The 19,207-nt window shown below is 35.5% G+C and overlaps 1 protein-coding gene across 2 annotated transcripts in view; it reads left to right on the top strand.

The window, feature by feature from the left end:
• The first annotated feature begins 113 nt into the window (after positions 1 to 113).
• Positions 114 to 19,207, top strand: part of LOC139984612 (uncharacterized) — a 50,584-nt gene continuing 31,490 nt past the window's right edge. The window contains exons 1-2 of one of the 2 annotated variants that reach the window (XM_071998559.1): positions 114 to 565; positions 11,901 to 12,989. In XM_071998559.1, the coding sequence (XP_071854660.1) occupies positions 12,017 to 12,989 (973 nt within the window). In that variant the 5' untranslated portion in view covers positions 114 to 565; positions 11,901 to 12,016. Of the gene's footprint in view, positions 566 to 795; positions 982 to 11,900; positions 12,990 to 19,207 lie in introns of those variants that run through there. The other variant, XM_071998560.1, reaches the window with a different exon arrangement.

Genomic DNA, 19,207 nt, shown 5'->3' with positions numbered 1-19,207 from the left:
CCCACTTTGCAAATCATTCCGCGATGACTTGACTCACCACGATGCCGATCTGCAAACTTGATGTGACGTCACAATCTAATACAACCAATCAGAGAAGGTTATGTATGCTACTGTGTCGGCGTAAGCGCTTCTTTACTGATCGAAGCTTGGGTAATGCTAAAACAGACTAAGTAAACCTCCTACACGCTAAAAACTCCAAAAAGGAAAGGTTTGATAGCCGGCTCTTGCCCAGCTATCTGTCACCATATTTTGCAAACTGTGCATAAAAAATTGCAAAACTGGAAGCCAAAAACAAACCAACTTTCTGCCGTTCGAAAAAGAGTTTTCTTTTGCCCTATCCTATCTGTGTCTACTTTGCCCTATCGCTTTGGAAGTCGAACTCGTTCTACTGTTAAGATAAAAACTTTTTTTCTGTTGGTCTCTTCTCTATTCCCCGTTGATGTCAGACGGATTTGTTTGTGCGTTCTAGAACAGAAGGCTCAACGAGGCACCTGATAAGAAGGCACGATAGGGTTTTTAGTTCGTGTGGCTGGCCACTATCTATGTCCTATCTACAAGTCGGAAGGTAGGTATAGGCCAAACTTAATCTATCTGATAATAGGGTTGTATATACTACTGCTATATAGTCTCATGCTACATACGGTAAATAATGCCGTAAGTGGGCAAAGAGATAATCGTTCTCAAACTCATCATATATTTTTTTACTTGATAACGGTATAAATTTACTGTCATTTAGATATGTTGATTTGAACACCCAAGTAATTGATATCCGAGTGTTGTGCATGTGTATATATGTATGTATGTATGTCTGTGTTTTATGTGCGTGTAAATCAGTACGGAATTATTAGTTTCAATGCAAGGGATTTATATACATTCTTATACCTACAACAACAGAGAAAAAGTTTTGTGTTAAGAAATAATATTTGGAATAACATGGAAATATTTAACAACTAGCTTATCATCTTCACGGAAAATTTTCAGGTGGGTCCCGTCAATACATGTTTTTTAAAAGTTTGTTTTATCGTAATAAATTAATATGGACTGCTTGCCGAGGGGGGGGGGGGAGGTGATGTACAATAACACAGTCTTACCATTTACCATCAGCGTTTCGTTCTTAAAATTTATCAATATTTTAAAATTTATAAGTCCCCTTTACCCTGATAATCCTATCACATACTCAACTACGGTAGTTTATACTGAAACTTTAAGTCTGAAATTTAGAGAATTCTTGACAGTGCCAGTGGAATATTATACTTTTAAAAACAAAAGTTTATTCTTGTTTCGGATTCCACCGCACTAAATTGCCAGATTCTCATTACACATGTAGCCAATACTATAACTGTAACTTTTTAGAATAGGCTATAATATCTGAAAAATAAAATTGTTTCATATGATATATTTTATGTATGGTCCATATCGTCAATATAATATTCAAACAAAAAAGTAGAAGAAAGAAAACAAAGGATAAGACCCAAATTAGCACACAAAATAATTATTGGATATAAAAAGTTTTAAAGTTTATCAGTGTACTATAAATTATTGGTAAGTAGCTACTTTTATTTTATTTTTTTTTTAATTTTCAAATGCTTACGATTATTTCCAACTATAACTCCGTAAGATTTTGTGCACATATAGCGATTATTATAGGCCTGTAACTGATCAAGCGTTGTATAGGCTTTACATTTTGTGTGCAAGCAAATGTCTCTAAGACCTTTCATCCCACGTACAACAAATAGCTCCACCAAACCCACTTCACCTGTAGTAATGTGACGGTTTCTTTGGGTTATAAACAGTCTATGCTATACAATAAAACTGTATTTAGTAAATGGCAGATAATAAATAGTTTAAAACTATTTCGTTATGTGCTTTGTAAATATTAATAAAAGTCCGTAAAGTAAACAGGTTAAGTTTAGTGATCAATATAAGTAAGTACCAATCCCTGGTTAAATCTTCACGTTAATAGCATATAAAGTCTATACCACGTTCAAATAACAAATACGATAAAAATAAAAATAAATGTCTTTTAGCCTTGTATGTTCGTGTCATTTCGCGGTGGTAGGGAAGGGGAGGGAGGGGAAGGGTCGTAAAGGGGTACACAAAATAAAGTATATGGTTTGTAAGATGTTTAGATGATTATTCAGAAGTATTTATTATCATAAATGTAACATGGTGTCGTAAGCACAAGGGCCTGAAAAGTTAACAAAATAATAAGATACTTGGTAAGTTGTAGGTTGTTTTGATGATATTAGATGAGTTATAATTAATATACATTAAATGTGCATCATGTGGTTGTCAACCCCCTACCCCTCAAAAAAAAAAGAAGTTAAAAACAATGAAGACAGGAAGAATTGAAATGCCGCATGAGCTTACTTTCGTGTTTGGTAGAAACACTTCCCTACTATTAACAATATTTCAAGCGTCTACTCCTTTAAATCGCCATAGTGTGGTACAATGTGTCTTGGTCTGACAACAGTTCTCTCATATTCGTTTGTCTTGTTTTACTTTAAAATTTTGTTATAGTTTAATGTCTAAACTCTTAAACAGCTTATTTATAACAGTTTTCATTCCCATCTCGTTTAAAAAAAAAGTCAGACCAACTTGACTTTAACATTCTTTCAACAAAATGTTGGGCAAATCATTTTACCAATGACTCGTACACTAATGTACAAAGTTAAGACAATTTTGTGACTCTTTTGAGTCGAATTGGGGTAAGCTGTTGGTCCCTCTAATTGTGGGGTTAAAACCTTTTTACTTAGCAGCTGTTTTCATTGATACACCACCGTGTATATAACCCTACGCGAATGCAGTGCTGGTAGCAGAAAGGGAGGGGGAAAATAAATAATTGGTGGTAACTTTCTGTCTTGGAATCAATGCCGTAAAGATTTTTTTCAGTGATTGTCTTTTGACTAAAATATTATTCCATTCCCATTTAACTCTATTTGGGTCACTTCGAAGTAAACTTTAATACACAATAGAAGTGAATTTTCTTGTATGATTTTCGATTATTATATTTAGATTTTGAATGGTACAGTTTGAACGATACAGCAAAAACTGCAGGTCGCATATTATTTTGTCACGACCGGCATACATTGAGCATTGATTTATTTGGTAATTCAGTGTTTTTTGTATTGATATAGTTTTGTTGAAACGAAACCGCGGGGGATGGCTATAATGTGAGCCATGGTCTATCGCGAGCATTATTATTATTATTATTGTGAAACCAAAAGTTGGACTGTTTGATAAAACCAATGTTTACATTCGCTAAAACTAAACTAAAAGAAATGCTTTAGTAGATATGATGATGGTTCTTATACCGGAGGAGGATGGAGGGTGGGGTGGGGAGGGTGGTGGAAGGAGTGGAGGAGGATGGGGTGGAGGTTGGGATGAGGGAAAGGGTGGAGGGTTGTCATATTTGGTCAGGAAGATATTGTTGTTGGGCAACTCTTTACGAATTTACTGATGTAAGTGGTTGGACTGTACGAAAATATATGATTCTTGGCACTAGTGTGTCGACATGGAAAAAATATATTTGATCTTAAAAAGTTCTTAAGGCGGTAATCTTTAACTCGGAAGGTAAATTATAACTACACGGTAGTGGTTATATGATTCAAAGATATTATTTTTTCTTTAAACACTTTTTTGTAAATATGAGAAAAGAAAGCTAGGAAATTAAAAGTTGGAAACTTATGTATATGAAATTCAATTTTAAAATGATGAACCAACTATATTAAGCATGTTAGTCATCTGAGGGTAAAAATCTGTTTTAGAAAGTTCGACCAAGTCATCTGGCAAGAAAAGAAACTACACATACACTTTATAAAAACATGAAAAGAAACCATTCCTATTAAAAAAAAAATTAAACAAAAAGGCACTTTGATCTTCCAAAATATTTTATTTTAATTTTATGTTTTGTAGCTAAATTTCTATGTTCTTGAATACTACGCGTACGGCTACCTTGATATAGTTTTAACCAACCAAAAAATAATAACAAATTGACTAGTTTTAAATAAAGCAACAAAGCAATAAGAAATGAACAAACAGATATATTTTATTGCTCTCAAAGATGTCCAATTTATGTTTTTATGTTAAATGAATATTGTATAACCACGTGATCTATTCACTCATAGCTTACGATTTGTATAATTTCGAATTTTACTTATTCCAACAAACAGATCTTTATAACACAAATGTTTGATGTTTGTAAAATCGCTCGTAAATTATTATTCTTTCATCTCTATTGCAATCTCTCGCTTAAAGTTGCCAAATTTGACCGATTTCTCGAAACTTCTTATCTTACCGAGTATTATTATTCAAAATATAAGAAGTCAGTTGTTCAAATTCAGTGTTTTTTGTTTACCAAAACGAACATAAAACTCCAATGATTTATTCAATTTTGACGAATTTCTTCACCCATCAGAACTGAGAAGCGTCCACACATTTTCTTGATCTGACTACATTAATCACATGTCAAAATGGAAATCAGTAAAAATACGAAATTCCAAAATGATCCGTATTTTGAAATCAGTTACTTGGAAATATAACTTGACTATGTAACCAAGCTATAATGACGAACCACGGAACGGTATGCAGTTTGCACTGTTAACGTATGCTTATTAGTAATATCGAGAAATATAGAAAACTTAACAGTGTCAACTTATAAAGACTATAAACTTTGAAAGCGAAGCCATGCTTTTCATTTCCTTTCATTTCGTTATTCATTCTCTTTGTTCGTTTTGTTTTTGTCTGTTTGTTTGTTTTGTTTTTAATTTAATATACAGCTTCAATATCCTATATTATGATCATTATCAAATTTTCAAAACAGATACGCCAGAAATTTCGAAAAAGTAAAGAAAAAACTTTTGCAATTATTTTCCACTTACAAGCCTCCCTCCCTTCCCCCCCCCCCCACCCCTTCATCTCTTCTGTCTGACAGAGGGATACGGTTTCTTTGTTTTAGATTTCAATTATCAAAATAAAACTACAATAACATCTGCTTAACATCCCTCTCTTTTGTTGACAAAATGACAGGTCCATTCTTTTGGTAGGATCTGTAAAGCCATTGTTTATCATTACCGGCTCATTATGTTCTGTAATATTTATTGCAAACGTCGATACTCTGGACAGTTTTATTTCTTCATTTGACCAATTAAGGTGTCGTAAAGACAAAAGAAGTCGAGGAGATTCTTTTTTCCCTCCTCTCTTCCGTTATAACATCTCCCGCAAAACCATTTAAGGAGTCTGTTACAGGCTGACGTGACACAACACAAGCATACACATATGCTTCATTTAACACTGTTGTTATTCAATGCCTATGGCTAAAAAACGCAAGCCGTTTTACCAGAAAGACAAGTGGAGAGAAGAAGAAGGAGGAGGCAAAAAGTTGTTCAGTCAAGTTTGTAAAAGCTGGAAAGTATTTCTGGTCAGGCTCATTATTATAAAAGTTTGACATCTGTAATCGCATTTTCATTGTTCGACGATTAAGAAGGATGCGTTCAAAAATTTCGAACCACAAAGCTTGTGAAACGGCTCGGTCAATCTTTGAAACAAAACAGAAACCAGATTTGTGACGCACAGTCTGTGAAGAGGAGCTTATTACTGTAGTAACTGTACATTTTAGTACCACCCAGGTATAATGGAGGGAGGGGGGACCATCAATAACAGGGGATTAGTGTACATCAAGACTGGTATAATGGGGGGAAACAAGCCTGAAAAGAGAAATTGCGAACAGTTTAATAATTTGAGAGTATGTTGTTTTCAATGGATAATTACAGAGGGATTAGTATTGTCTTGATTTATATCCCTTTGTATGAATTATCCTTAACGAGTTTATTTAAACACATTAAGGTTGAAGTTTTTAAATCTATGGACAAAATCCCACCCAAGTATTAATTAGAAACAAGGATTGCGTAAAAGAAGCGCGGTATTCTTACTTTTGGAGATATAGTGGTGAACCCTTCCTCAAAAAAGACCAATAAATGAAAAACTAATTAAGATTCACTCATTACCCCTGGAATTAATTCTATTGTGAATCAATCAAACCTTTTGATCGATTTTTGTTTGTACCGGATCATGTGTTAGTGTTCCATTGTAAAAAAAATAATGTTTAATGTAAAAAGAAGGGTAATTATAAAAGGGTTTTAATATTTATCGTTATTTATGGATTATTTTCACGCTATTAGTCCTTTCCACTCTTCAGTAACAGTAATGCGTTCTATTGTGTAAAGAGGCTATTACGAAAGAGCGGGTGCGACAGATACATATACGCATACCCCCCCCCCCTTCTCCCATCCCTTCCATTTTGGATGTCAACATTTTCCTGGGTAGGAGGAAATAGTCTTTCGTAGTGCATGGGGTACGTCAACATTTCCTGCGTCAAATATCCCAAAACAAGTTAATAATATTGGAAATTATAGCACCATTCTGCATCCACGCACATTTCATTAAACAGTAATAGACACCCCCCCCCTTCCCACGTCGGTGTTTAATATATACATATCCATATCATAAAAAAATTCCAAACAAGTGTCACAGTTAGGATTGCAGTACTGCAACAAGGCTGCTTTTACCGCAAATGTCTAGATACATAAGTACACCCCTCTTTGGTCACATATTTTACCCCACGTTTAGCCATACGCTAACATGTAGTCTAAAATTATATGAACACAATTACAGTGCACAAGGTTTCTGTTTAAGGTGGGAGCCACATTCTGAACCAACCCCCTCCCCTACTCCCTGGCCCTTCCCGCCGCCTAATTTATGGAAGTTCGTCGTCTTGTATCCACAGGAGTGGTCCGATAGAACGGTTGCCACCGACTGTCGATTGAGATGGGGAATCCCTTCGCCCATGCGCAAGCCACATCAACTATACACAGAACATTGTTGTATCGATTTGTTATTTCCCACCTAAACAAGTTAAACAGACAATAAAAAGCTAGGTAGTAAACAATAATACAAAACAACACATCACCCCAATTAAACATTCATTCCGCGAACAGACGAACAAATAGACAAACACACACACATACACATTTGGTGACAAAAGAAACCAACGCGATGCTTTCCTGTTTTAGTCAGAGAAGTTATTAGATGAAAAGTCTTGTTTATTTCCGTCCTCGGCTGTGAAAGTGAACAACAAAATGAGAGTTTCACTTCCTGCCTGTGTTAACGAGAAGGGTTTATTGCAACTGTTTGGGGTGCACACTGATATATAGAGTGGTGGGTGGTGTCTGAAGGGTACGCCAATTTGTCAATATTACCGTAAATGGTTATATATTCTGATTCTTCTTGTGTAACACAAATATAACCGAGAAAAATTAAGGAAAAAAATGCGTGATCGTTCTTGTTAGCGCAGGCTATGTTGAGTTGATGAAGAGGTTGCTGAATTTAATTGTTTCCAAACCTTATGTTGGCGTATTCGTCTCGAGCATGTTTCATAACTTTTTGGCTAATAAGGCTATGTTTCATATTTTCCCAATCTCTCTATGTCCGATCCACCCCCCCCCCCCCCACACACACCTAAACCTTCCCCGTTGGTTAGTACACGAAATTAATAAGTCATGCACTTGTTCATCCAAAATAGTTATAACTATATATGACAAACATGAACAAACTTCATTTGAGAAAGTTTAACAATATAAATTTCCTTTCCTAACTTTTGAGATAAGACCAAAAGAAAACAAAGTCCAATTTTCTTTTCATCAAAGAAATTCAGCTAAAATTTTCATTTAAACTTCAATTGAATTGGCAAAATTATTGCCTTAGATATTAAAACTAACGGAACGTTTAAATTTCCATAGGAAAAGTATTACTATTTTGGATAGTAATTTACAGCCTGTTTGAGGCGAGAGGCAAACACTGTGTCCCTGCGGTGTTATAGGGGTGTAACGTGGTGTTATGGGGGTGTCACGTGGTGTCTATTGTACGCGGAGAAGTCGTAAAGATATTGTTGAACAAGTTTCCGTCTATTTAAGACAAAAAAATATACAATATACCCCTTTGTTTAAAAAGGTTATATATATAGGCTATAATTCGGTTTATGTGAATAATTGTTTTAATCGCTGTTCGAATAATTATGAAAACTTATACAAGCAAACTATAAGGACGTAACTTACATACTATGTATATTGACAATATTTCTTTCCCTATTAAAATTTGAAAATATGGCTGAAAGTTCTGAACCGTTGGGAGTATTAAGGAGAGAAGAGCGATTAGATAACAAACTTGATATTAATTCCAAAGAGATATTAGTATTTTGTCGACAAAATAAAGGTGGAAATAACAGCGGCATTGTGAGGTGAATTAAACAAGTAAATTGGACTGGAATTAATTTGAAGGGGGAAAAAATGAAATCAATTTAGTGAACAACTTTACAAATTTGTCACAAAAACAAATATAATTTCTGACTGACAAGCGCAGAAAGAGATTTACTTTGAATATGGATTGAAAATATGATGGAAATGTTATCAATACTGGTGGGTATATTAGCAGGGATGAATCCAGGATTGAATAAGGAGGGGAGTGGCGTTTGGGTCTGTTTAACCAACTCCAATGTACTATATGGTGTGCATTGGTTCTTCCCACAGGAAAACAAACTTCTCAATATGGAAAGTATTTTAGTGGTTTTAATTTGTTATAGATATGACTTTATAACGAACGTAAATTTAGAAGAGGTAAAAGAATGAAACCTACATGATTTAAAATATCCTTAAATTACGAAAATAAGTCATAAATTTAAAATAAAATCACTGGCGGAAAAAAAAAGAGTTTAACAAGACATTAAATTTATGAAACACAAAGAGGTTTCTATATTTGAACGTAGCGTTTTGCAACAGCAAACCTAAACCATACAGATAAATTAGTAACACATTTTTGTATTACGTGAATTTGTGCTACCAGAGATGCTGCCGTAGGGTCGACATTTTGGCTGTTTTCTGGTTATTTGACGGTTTCTGCGGTTTGCGTTACATAACGGGCGTTGAATGAGTAAAACTTTGTTATACGGAGAGTCAATTCACGCGCGTAAATCTTTGAAAGTTTGAGTATAAGGTATCAGCTTTCGCTTTAGACCATTAAGTTTTGAGAATGATTTGATCTGTTTGACCATATTTTATTCTGTTTTATAGCTATTTCAATTGAATTTGCATCCTTTAATTTAGAAAAAAAGAAAACAAATGAAGAGTGACGAATTGAAAAAAAAACTTTTCTTCAGTTTTGGTTGAAGGCATTTTGAGTTGACTTTATTTGGAAATACATATATATATATATATATATATATATATATATATATATATATATATATGTATACTATATAGCAAATCATTTATTCATGTAATCTCGGTAAAATTACGTCACTATGGAGACACTATCTCCTTTCAGATATTCTTGTCTCGAACTCACAATAATTGTTTCCTACTAAGTTAGTAATTAAAATCTGAGGTTAAAAAAATTCCTTATAATTCGGTATTTTATCGATCGTACAAAAACATTATCAAAGTTATGATGAAAAGGTTTAACAAAGACAACAATTGATAAACTCGCCCCAAAAACTATATTTTTATCGTGGGTTTTTTCTTCTCCATTATATAAATATGTTTTTCTTCTTCGTCTTCTTTGATTATATATTTTATTTTCAAGTACTTGAAACTATAAACGGTTACGTCCCCTTATCAACCAAAGTCAACAAGTCAATGTGTAAAAATCTGTCCAGGGCGTTCGACTGGAGTCTCCTGTTTGCATTGTAGATGATAAAATACTCATTTTATGTATAGTTTATCCTGGTTAATAATCGCCTAAAAACTTGTAATAGGTCCTATGCATGGTGAGAACTGTTATAATATGGTTATAGGAACACTAATTGCACAATAACCGCTAGTCATATGTTACTGATGGAATTTCACAGTTCATGAAAGAAATAATTTATTCATGCATATAGTATCGTATCTCCAAATTGGTATACGTAAAAATTGGTTAAATTTGCTCGATACCAAGTAAAATGATAGGAAGGAAGCTTTCTTTTGTAAATATACGGAAGGAACTACAGTTTTTTATTTAGAGACAAATTTCAGAACCATGAAAACGTCTACGCTATTTAAACAAAATCTGAACACTGCAGTATATAGATTATCGTTTTCCCTGGAATGTTAATTTATTGGAAAATTAAGTCGACTTAAGTATTTTGATTTCTGCAAAATTTACCAAAGACAAACCAGAACGAGTCTTTTGAACTTAAAAGATTATTTATAAGTCTTCTATTGTCATTCTACGGTAACTTTGGGTAAGACAAATATCGGCACAGTTGAAGTTGAATATCAGTTGAATATTTCGACGTTATTTGATACGAAAATTAGAAAGCATCGTTGGTCATCAGCATAGACTTATGTTTATTCAAATTTAAAAGCATGAAAGACAATTGTTGAAATGTATTTTTATTTTCATTTGCTGTTTAAATCAAACTTCTTTATCCTTTAACAATTTTATCCGTGAGTTTGACTATAGTCAACTTTTTGTTCAAACAATGGACAACAACAAAAAATCTAAATGTTTGAATATCTCTGAGTTTATATTTTCTTTCTGAATTATTTATACTGGCAGGAAAATAGTATCAATCGATCGAGTCGCATTAATTGATTAAGTAATTAATTAAGTTTAATTTGATGTAATAACAAGACGAGGGGTGTGCTTAATTTAATCAATTATTGATGTCTTGGTTTGAAAAATATTCGGTATAGATTTGGTTAAAAACGTCCAGAAAATTGTGACGACCAACATCAGCTGTATTTTTTTTTGTGGTCGCTTTGCCTCTCTCTTTCCCTTTCTTTGTCTCTAGACAAAGAAAGAGACTCCCGTGTATGTGGTAGACAAATTAATTCACACTTATTCTTGAAGCAAGAAAAAAGAATAATGTTCACAGTAGCGGCCATACACTATACTATGCTATAGGCGATATACAGTACATAACTTCCTGAGATGAGCAATTGTTACGTAACGTCACAGCCAGTAAACGGAAACCGGCTGGTAAAATAACCATGTAGTTTCCCTCTGTTGAATCACAGCTCCACTGAAGGGTATCCAGGAAACATTTCTTTTTTCTCAATTCGTTTTCTTTATCTTCTAACCGGATGCCTGGAGACTGGTTTCGAAGACAACTTCACAAGCGGACATAAACATTCCATTAGCCGCGCGGCTTGGCTTGTTGGTTGATTTTCTGGTCGCATGTCGGCGCATCCATATGAATGAGCCATATGTGTGTGTATGTGAGGGTGTGTTTGAAATGCTACAGTCTATATATACTAGCGAAAAAAAAAGAAATTTAAAGTTTTGGAAAACGGAAAGGTTTAATACGTTATCTTATAGTGCCTTTCGCTTCCTGTCTTTGTCTTATTGCTAGGTCCCTTCATGTTACATGTATACAAAATATATAGGGTTCTTTTAGAGCTAGCATACACGTAAATGATATACACATAAATGATACATGTACACATAGATATACACATAAATGTATACATACACTAGATATACACATAAATGTACATACATACAACACAATAATTATCATATTTATTTTGCTACTGGTTTTCACAGTTCTAACATATAATGTAGCCTATAGAGTGAGATCAGTGAGGAATACAGCTCGGGCCCCAGGGTCAACTGGGGGGAGGGGGGTCGGGGGAAATGGGATGAAGAATAGCCTAATTTACTCTCATTTTCAGAAGTCATATTTAGGCTATTTTGCATTTTTTCTTCTTCTTTTTTTGCAGTAGATCTTTCCTTCTTATAACTTTCTTGCTTCTTTTATTTTCTTTTAAAAAAAAAAAATCCTATTTTGAAAATGTTGATGTTTTTCCTGTATTTGTGGAAACGACTGTTGACGCGTCTTCTTTTCCTTTTGCTTGTCTCCATAGAGAACGGACGGTACCACACGGTCTATGACGCTAATTAGCTTCCACTAATTTAATCAAGTTCATGGAAGAAAAGTTATCAGAAAGACGGTTGTCTGATTGGCAGATTGTGTCTGAATATGCATATAATCAATCAATCCAATAATAAATCCATTTCTGTCAAATCCGAGGAAGCCAATCATCAAATGAGTCTGGAAGGCAAAATTAGTCCCACAAATCAGTCGATAATTAATCAAAGCGAGATCAATAATAATAATAATAGTAACAATCCGGCTAGTAGTGATTTGAACGATAAACCCTCTGACGATATATTGATTGATCGCAAAGAAGTATCAGCGGCTAACGATACCATCAATTTATCGATCCTATCGGAAGTCAAGTTGGAACATAATTCATCACACAACGTCCATAAGATTGACAGTGGTAGTACCCATTCCGCGAGAGATCACGGTTCTTACACCTCAGAGCACACATCATACTCCAGCCAAGGCGTAGACGGTTATTTACCTTCGTACTCCCCGTCCAGAGCGTACAACGAATATTACCATCTACAACCAGCCGATACCCAGCTGGCAGACTACATGTATGCCCCGAGTATGTCCCTCACCCCGTCAGCGGGGGGTGCCATCACCCAACACAGCTACGACACAGCTTCTTTCATTAACTCTGCCTCCAACCCTGTCTACGTGCCCACTACCAGAGCTTCTCTCAGCATGGCCCATCCACACTCCCAGTATCTCCCTCACAGTTCGTCACCTGGCCTCCAGGGCCAACAACCTATGCAAGTTACATCCCACGCGGCAGCGGCGGTCTGGAGTCCACAGGGTGACCCTTCCTCATATACCGGTAGCCCTATGGTACACCCTTCGATGTCACAGCGGTTCTCGTTCCCTTCGAGTCCTCCGATAAGCACCACTGGCGGGGCGCTCTCTGCCCGACATCCCGGGACGTCGTCTGGCACCCCTAATGGACTCACCTATGCCTCATACATGAACCCAGAATTCGCTTCCTGGTCTTCCTTCGATGGATCGATGGCACTTCATCCGAACATGGCTGGAAGAGGCGTGGGTTTGGCACGACGACCGAGTTCAGGTGAGTTAATAAAATTTGTTTCTCTTCCCACCACCCCACCCCCTGCCCGCCCTTGCTCTTCCTCCTACTCCAGGTCTTCACCCCACCCCCACCCTTGTTACAGAGGGTTCATCTGTAACTGTGCAAATCGTGATAAACAATAACTCCCTTGAAGCTAATAAAATATCAGATCCGTCTGTGTGTGGGTGGGTGGGTGGGTGGGTGGGTGGGTGGGGGACACATCGAAGGTTAAAGATCATCAAAATGTTCCACAAATTTTAAGCATGCTTAAAGTTACTCAAAGTTTTCAAAAGTATTCTGATTGAGGTCCTGGCTCTCCAAATCAATCCTAGACATAGAAAGGGGGTTCACTAAGACAATGCAATGTCTAAGAGAGGACGGAAGAAATTGAGGGCGGGAGTAAGTTTTTTTTTTTAATGGATTAGTGTGACCATTACTTGACATTCTAGCATATTTGGGGGCAACATTGATGATCTTTGACATTCTATTGTCAGAGTGCTTCAATTTTGGCATCTGTGTGATGCCATCATTCCTGCTTGGGGGTAGTAGCATGAATGTATTTTTTTATTTCCCTAACCCTTTGTTACCCCGATTATATTTTAATCGTAGTATAAGAAGGGGGTGGGGGGGGGGGACCATTTCGTACTTGACATAAAATACAAGTATTAGTTTAGGTTACAATCGGCAAGAATAAAACTTATCTGAATCATTTCCAAATGCGGTATTTGAAAACTCAGAAAGAGTACAAAATTGCAGAATAGAAGTAAAACTCTAGCTCACATAATGTACCATGTTAGACTTGCTCAAGACTCTGATTTCTCGTTCTGAAGAGTTTTTTCGTGTCTCGTATTATGCAGGTGGTGTAATGCATATAGATAATAGAACTTAACGAAAAAAACACCACCCCTTCAACCCCCACCCGACCCCAACCCCCCCTCGTACCACCCGTGTACCAATTCCAAAGAATTTCTACAAAACGAGTCCGATTTTATACGCTGATAGATACGAAGTTTTTGCACAAATATTAATTCGGGTTGAGACAACTTGTAAACATTTTCTTGGATTGATTTGTTAACCCTCAACAATTTCCTCCGCAAAGAGAACATAAAGGACATTAGAGTTTCAGAGGAAATATATTTCGTTAATAAGAACAAGAAAAGGAAATTTATTGGTTTGTTTTATTGTCGTTGGGTTCATCATAGTTGATGAGTAATACGAGGTCATTATAATAATGAAATTAAAACAATGCAACTGAAAGTGACTTTCTTAATTGGAAGTTAGAAATATAATTATAGATATACATATTATAGATATATATATATATATATATATATATATATATATATTAATATATATTCATTGGGTTGTGTTGCATGAATATACATGCTTTATTTTTTGGGCGTTGTGTGTGTGTGATATGGGGGAGGGGGAGGGGGCTGGATGTGCGAGAAAGGGAATGTCGCACAAAGTGGAAAATGACTTCTACTCTTTTATTATTGTGTCTTATGTATTCATTTCGTTTTAATATTTACATGTTTCATTGTCTTTGTTACTTACCATTTTTACGTTCTCATTAGCAATAACGTATAAAACAATGCATGGACAATGGGAAAGTCATTGCAAATACTAACATATGAACATGTTATTACCGAGAATATATACATAAATGATATGAAATATTAATCAAGATGTCTCCATCACGGCTTCAATCAGTGTCTTTGACTGTATTTGCATTTTAGTGAAGGGCTATATAGATATATATAGTTGACACATGTTATTATCAAATAAACTTATACTGTATTCTGAACCAAAGACACACTAACTACTTTACAAAGATAGTAGGAAATTTCCAAATGTTCCTACCATCAAATAGATGTTAGGTTGGATTTTCAGATATATAGTGAAAATCCCAACCGCCATAGTGTTTGCTCCCTATCTTGCTATGGCGAGGTTATCGCTTATGACGCGATACGTGTCGCAAGGACGGAGATAAGAAACTTCCAGGGAACAGGGTGTATGTATATAGGTCTAAATATAAATATAAATATGTATATTCTTATTATTGCAACGGAGTTTCTATATATATATATATAAAATATGTCACCAAAAACAGAAATAATATTGTTCGATACAGGTGACAAACGCCTACAGTGGAATTACGACCTTACCGGTTTCGAACCACTGGACATACAATCAGCGTCCATAGCCTAGTTGGTTAGGTTGTCCGCGTACAGAGCGGGGGGTCCGGGTTCGAATCCCGGTGGAGGCTGGAATTTGTTCCCTGTTCTTGATTTTCCAACTCATAACGATTTTCAATTATATATATATATATAAATATATATAAAAATATATACATATATATATATATACACATGTGTATATGTATATATATATATATATGTATACGCAACCATTTTATACAATATAAAATTCTACCATCACCCTTGTCAAAGAATGGTGAAATTACTGCTGATTATCTGTGCAATCTCTGTGCCAATGCACACAGAACTGATAAGAGTCGCCAATCCGCTTCAGAAGTCTCGTGCTGTTTTCTACGTTGATAACAATTCAAACGGTAGCCTAACTGCATGTATATGGATTGTATGTAACCTATGTAACGTCACAAGAGAAAAGCCCACCACTTACACGTTGAGCCTATTGCAATGATAATATAAAACTAGGTTACCCTTCTGATACTACAAACTATAAAGATTGGACAATATATCACTGCTACTGTACTTTACTAAATAGGTGCGATTTCATGGCAAGTTGATATCATGTTAACACAAAAGGTTTGGAGGATAAATGACATACATGACGCATATCTCGTGATTATGGTACAGTTAGGTTCAGTATAGGCTTGTAACCCATCCACCCATACCATTGATCTTCAAATCCCCCGTCTAGAGAAAGTACCGGTATGGATAGAGGAGGGGAGGTTGATGGAAAGAGGAGGGGAGGTTGATGGAAAGAGGAGGGGAGGTTGCTGGAAAGAGGAGGGGAGGTTGCTGGAAAGATGGGGGGGGGGGGAAGGTCATGGAAGGAGAATTGTAGTTGACACTGACTGTGTATAATTTCTTCATAATCAGTATATGATCTTCAGAAAGAGAAATGAGAGAGGGGGTTACAAGCGGGGAAGGGCGGGGGGTGGGTGGGGAGAAATGAAGGTCGTAATATGAACCTGAATAGTAATGAAGAGTCGAGAGGGTTTTCTGCCGTTATACAACAAGAAGACCAATATCAGTAGAGGGAGGGAGGGAGGGAGGGGGTGGGGGGTTCGGTGCTTTGATATTCATGGGTTTATGTTTTATGTTTTTGCGAAGGAGATATGGAGGTTGGAGGGGTTGAAGCAAGTTCGAGAGGTAACGCTTTTTTCCCTCTTTTTTTTTTTTTTGGCTAACAGGAGGGAGATTTGGATAAGATCAGGCTATAGGGGTTATATATATATAATTAACTATTTGGTTGCGATGAGCGATATAATTTATACTTAACTTTATTGATTGATCGATTGAGTTTATTTTATTTTATTGTTTTTGTTTTGTTTTGGATAGCTAGTCATTGTACAGGGAAAGTACACCTAACCATTGTATGATAAAGATGCTCGTCCCGAACCGCGCAGCCATGAGATAAACACATATCAATGGCGTCGTCCCCAGTTGATAAGGTGTCTTTAAGTTACAAATGTGCAGGCAGGCATATGAACAGTCGTTGAGATATACGGACGGAAATTATATATAAGAGCAAAAAGTTAAAAGGAAAAAAAATCATAATAACTCATGATTATAGACCGGTCAGATTGCGAGACACATACTGACACAACTATAGACGAAAATAACCGACAAACAAATAAACAGACGCAAAGATACATACATGTTGTGGAGGCATATATCTATATATATACACACACACATATATATACCTATATATATATATATATATATATATATATAATATTATATGTGCTACTTAAATCACCGTTGGGGATCGGTGGGTTTGGGGAGGGGGTGGGTTCGCTTGATGGGTATACAGTACAAAACTACAAATATCAAAATCAGCTTAGTCTTAACAATGCATTTAATACTACATTGAAACGATTTGTTATATTTGAAGCAATTTCAATTTAAGCTTCTGTTTTTCTTAGCCTGTTTGTTGTGTATTCCCTCCTTCTTGTTCATCTTTACCTTATATGGATGACATTTTAACCAGGATGGTATCAATTGTTAACTTTTCAAGTTGTTGTTTGTGGAAAGCACTGTTTCAAACCCACTGTAAAATAGTAAGAAAAAGTCTTCAAAAAAAAAAAAAGAAGTCGGGCTTTGGATTTTGTTTTCAGAGAAGACCCTCCCAGATTTACTTGATCCTCGCTAATCGCATTGGTATATAAGGAGGATAGACTACTCTCTGTCATATATATATATACCCCGAACAAATGAAATGTGTTTAATTTGTGGCGTGTTAGAAATCACCGGGATCACTTCTAAGAGTGGGTACAACTTGTTTTAAAACAAGTACAGTAAATGATCATATGAACATAGAAAAGACAAGAAAAGGAAACCCGATGTGCTTGGTTCGAGCAAACAATTTATATTTAGTTTAAATTTGAGACCAAGCAAGGGGTTAGAAGTCCAATCAGGTACAACCTGGAGCCGGGACTTTATACCGTAAAAAAAAAAGGTTATTGAGGGGTGCTCGTAAACGATTCCGAGGTAATTATACCAATATTGACAATAGTTAGCGTTCTGTGGCAGACAATGGCTTCAATGTAAACATGACTATATATTTGTGGTAAATCTTTATTTTCGACTTTATACTGCTGGTGTCGAACAAAATCTACGGATGTTCATAACAATCGTTCTGGTCATATAATGTTATGATTTTTAGGTCACTGTTTCGTAAAGAAAGGGCGTTAAATCGCGCGTTTGTATATGTATGTGTCTCCTTCTGTACGTGTACGGTATGTGACGTTAGAGTGACGTTAAAAATCGACAAAAACTAAATTAAATTTCACTCGAACCATTTATAATCAATTTGGTAGCTAGATTGATACTTGCTTGAAAGTCAGATGGATATAGATTGAATAACGGCTCTAAAGATAAATTTTTACGTGAGTGTGGCGTTAAATCTATTTGGACTAGAACAATGGACCAAAACTGAATTAAAATTCACTGCAACCATTTTTAACCAATTTGGTAGGTAGATTGAAACTTGTTTGAAAATAAGATGGATAGATTGAATACCGGCTCTAAAGATCACATTATATATATATATATATATATATATATATATATATATATATATATATATATACACACACAGACATTTATATATATATAAATATATATATATATATATATATAATACATATATGTATTTGCATGCCTTGTTGTAATCTGGCTCCTATACTGTGCCGTATATGAGATACAGCCTGTTAGGCAAGGAACTTTGACCAATTTATATCACCAGGAGGCGGAGCAGAGTATCTGTTTCTATTGTTAATTCTTGGTGGTAAAATGGAGTCGATAAATGTCAACTTTTTCAATGGGGATCTCTGCTACTATATCGTGTAGATATGTGTATATACTCTTGTTAATGCGATAACGAGATCTTCATGGGTGTATACTACATGTCTATATCTCTAAGAGAGCGATAAAAAGAGAGAACGGGAAATTAAAAAATAATATTATTTAAAAAGTCAAACAACAATTTATTGATGCCAGTTAAACAGTTAATGTTACATGATTATTAGCGATTAGCAATTCGCCTGATATCGAAAAGGCTGTTGGCAATAGAGATATGAATATTTTGTATATGTAGATATGTATTTGGGTATTAAGATGTAGGGAACAGGTCCCGCCACGGCTGTAGGGTATATGGATGCACATATTTAGAGCCAGTGCCCTCCCTCCTCAGGGTGGGGGGGGGCTGCCAAAGCAGAAATTGACTGTTAATCTGCCTTACTATTAAGATATATATAGGAAATATCACTTATTGTTATTTATAAGTTAATATGTCTTTTGCGATATAGGAATGGAACATGGAACATATCGTAACTTCGTAATATCGGCCTAAATGCACCGATATCGAATCTCTTCGATACCTCACCAATTTCAGCATTGATGTTACATTTTCATGATATAAACCATATCAAATTCAAACTAACCGTAGTAGGAATGGTTTTATGTGACAGTAAATAAACTGACCGACTATGAAGGGGGGGG

This window comes from Apostichopus japonicus, chromosome 17 (genome assembly GCF_037975245.1).
Source record: "Apostichopus japonicus isolate 1M-3 chromosome 17, ASM3797524v1, whole genome shotgun sequence".
NCBI classification, from domain to species: Eukaryota; Metazoa; Echinodermata; class Holothuroidea; order Aspidochirotida; family Stichopodidae; genus Apostichopus; species Apostichopus japonicus.
Note: the sequence above shows the minus strand (reverse complement) of the source record. Positions and strands in the feature narration are given on the sequence as shown.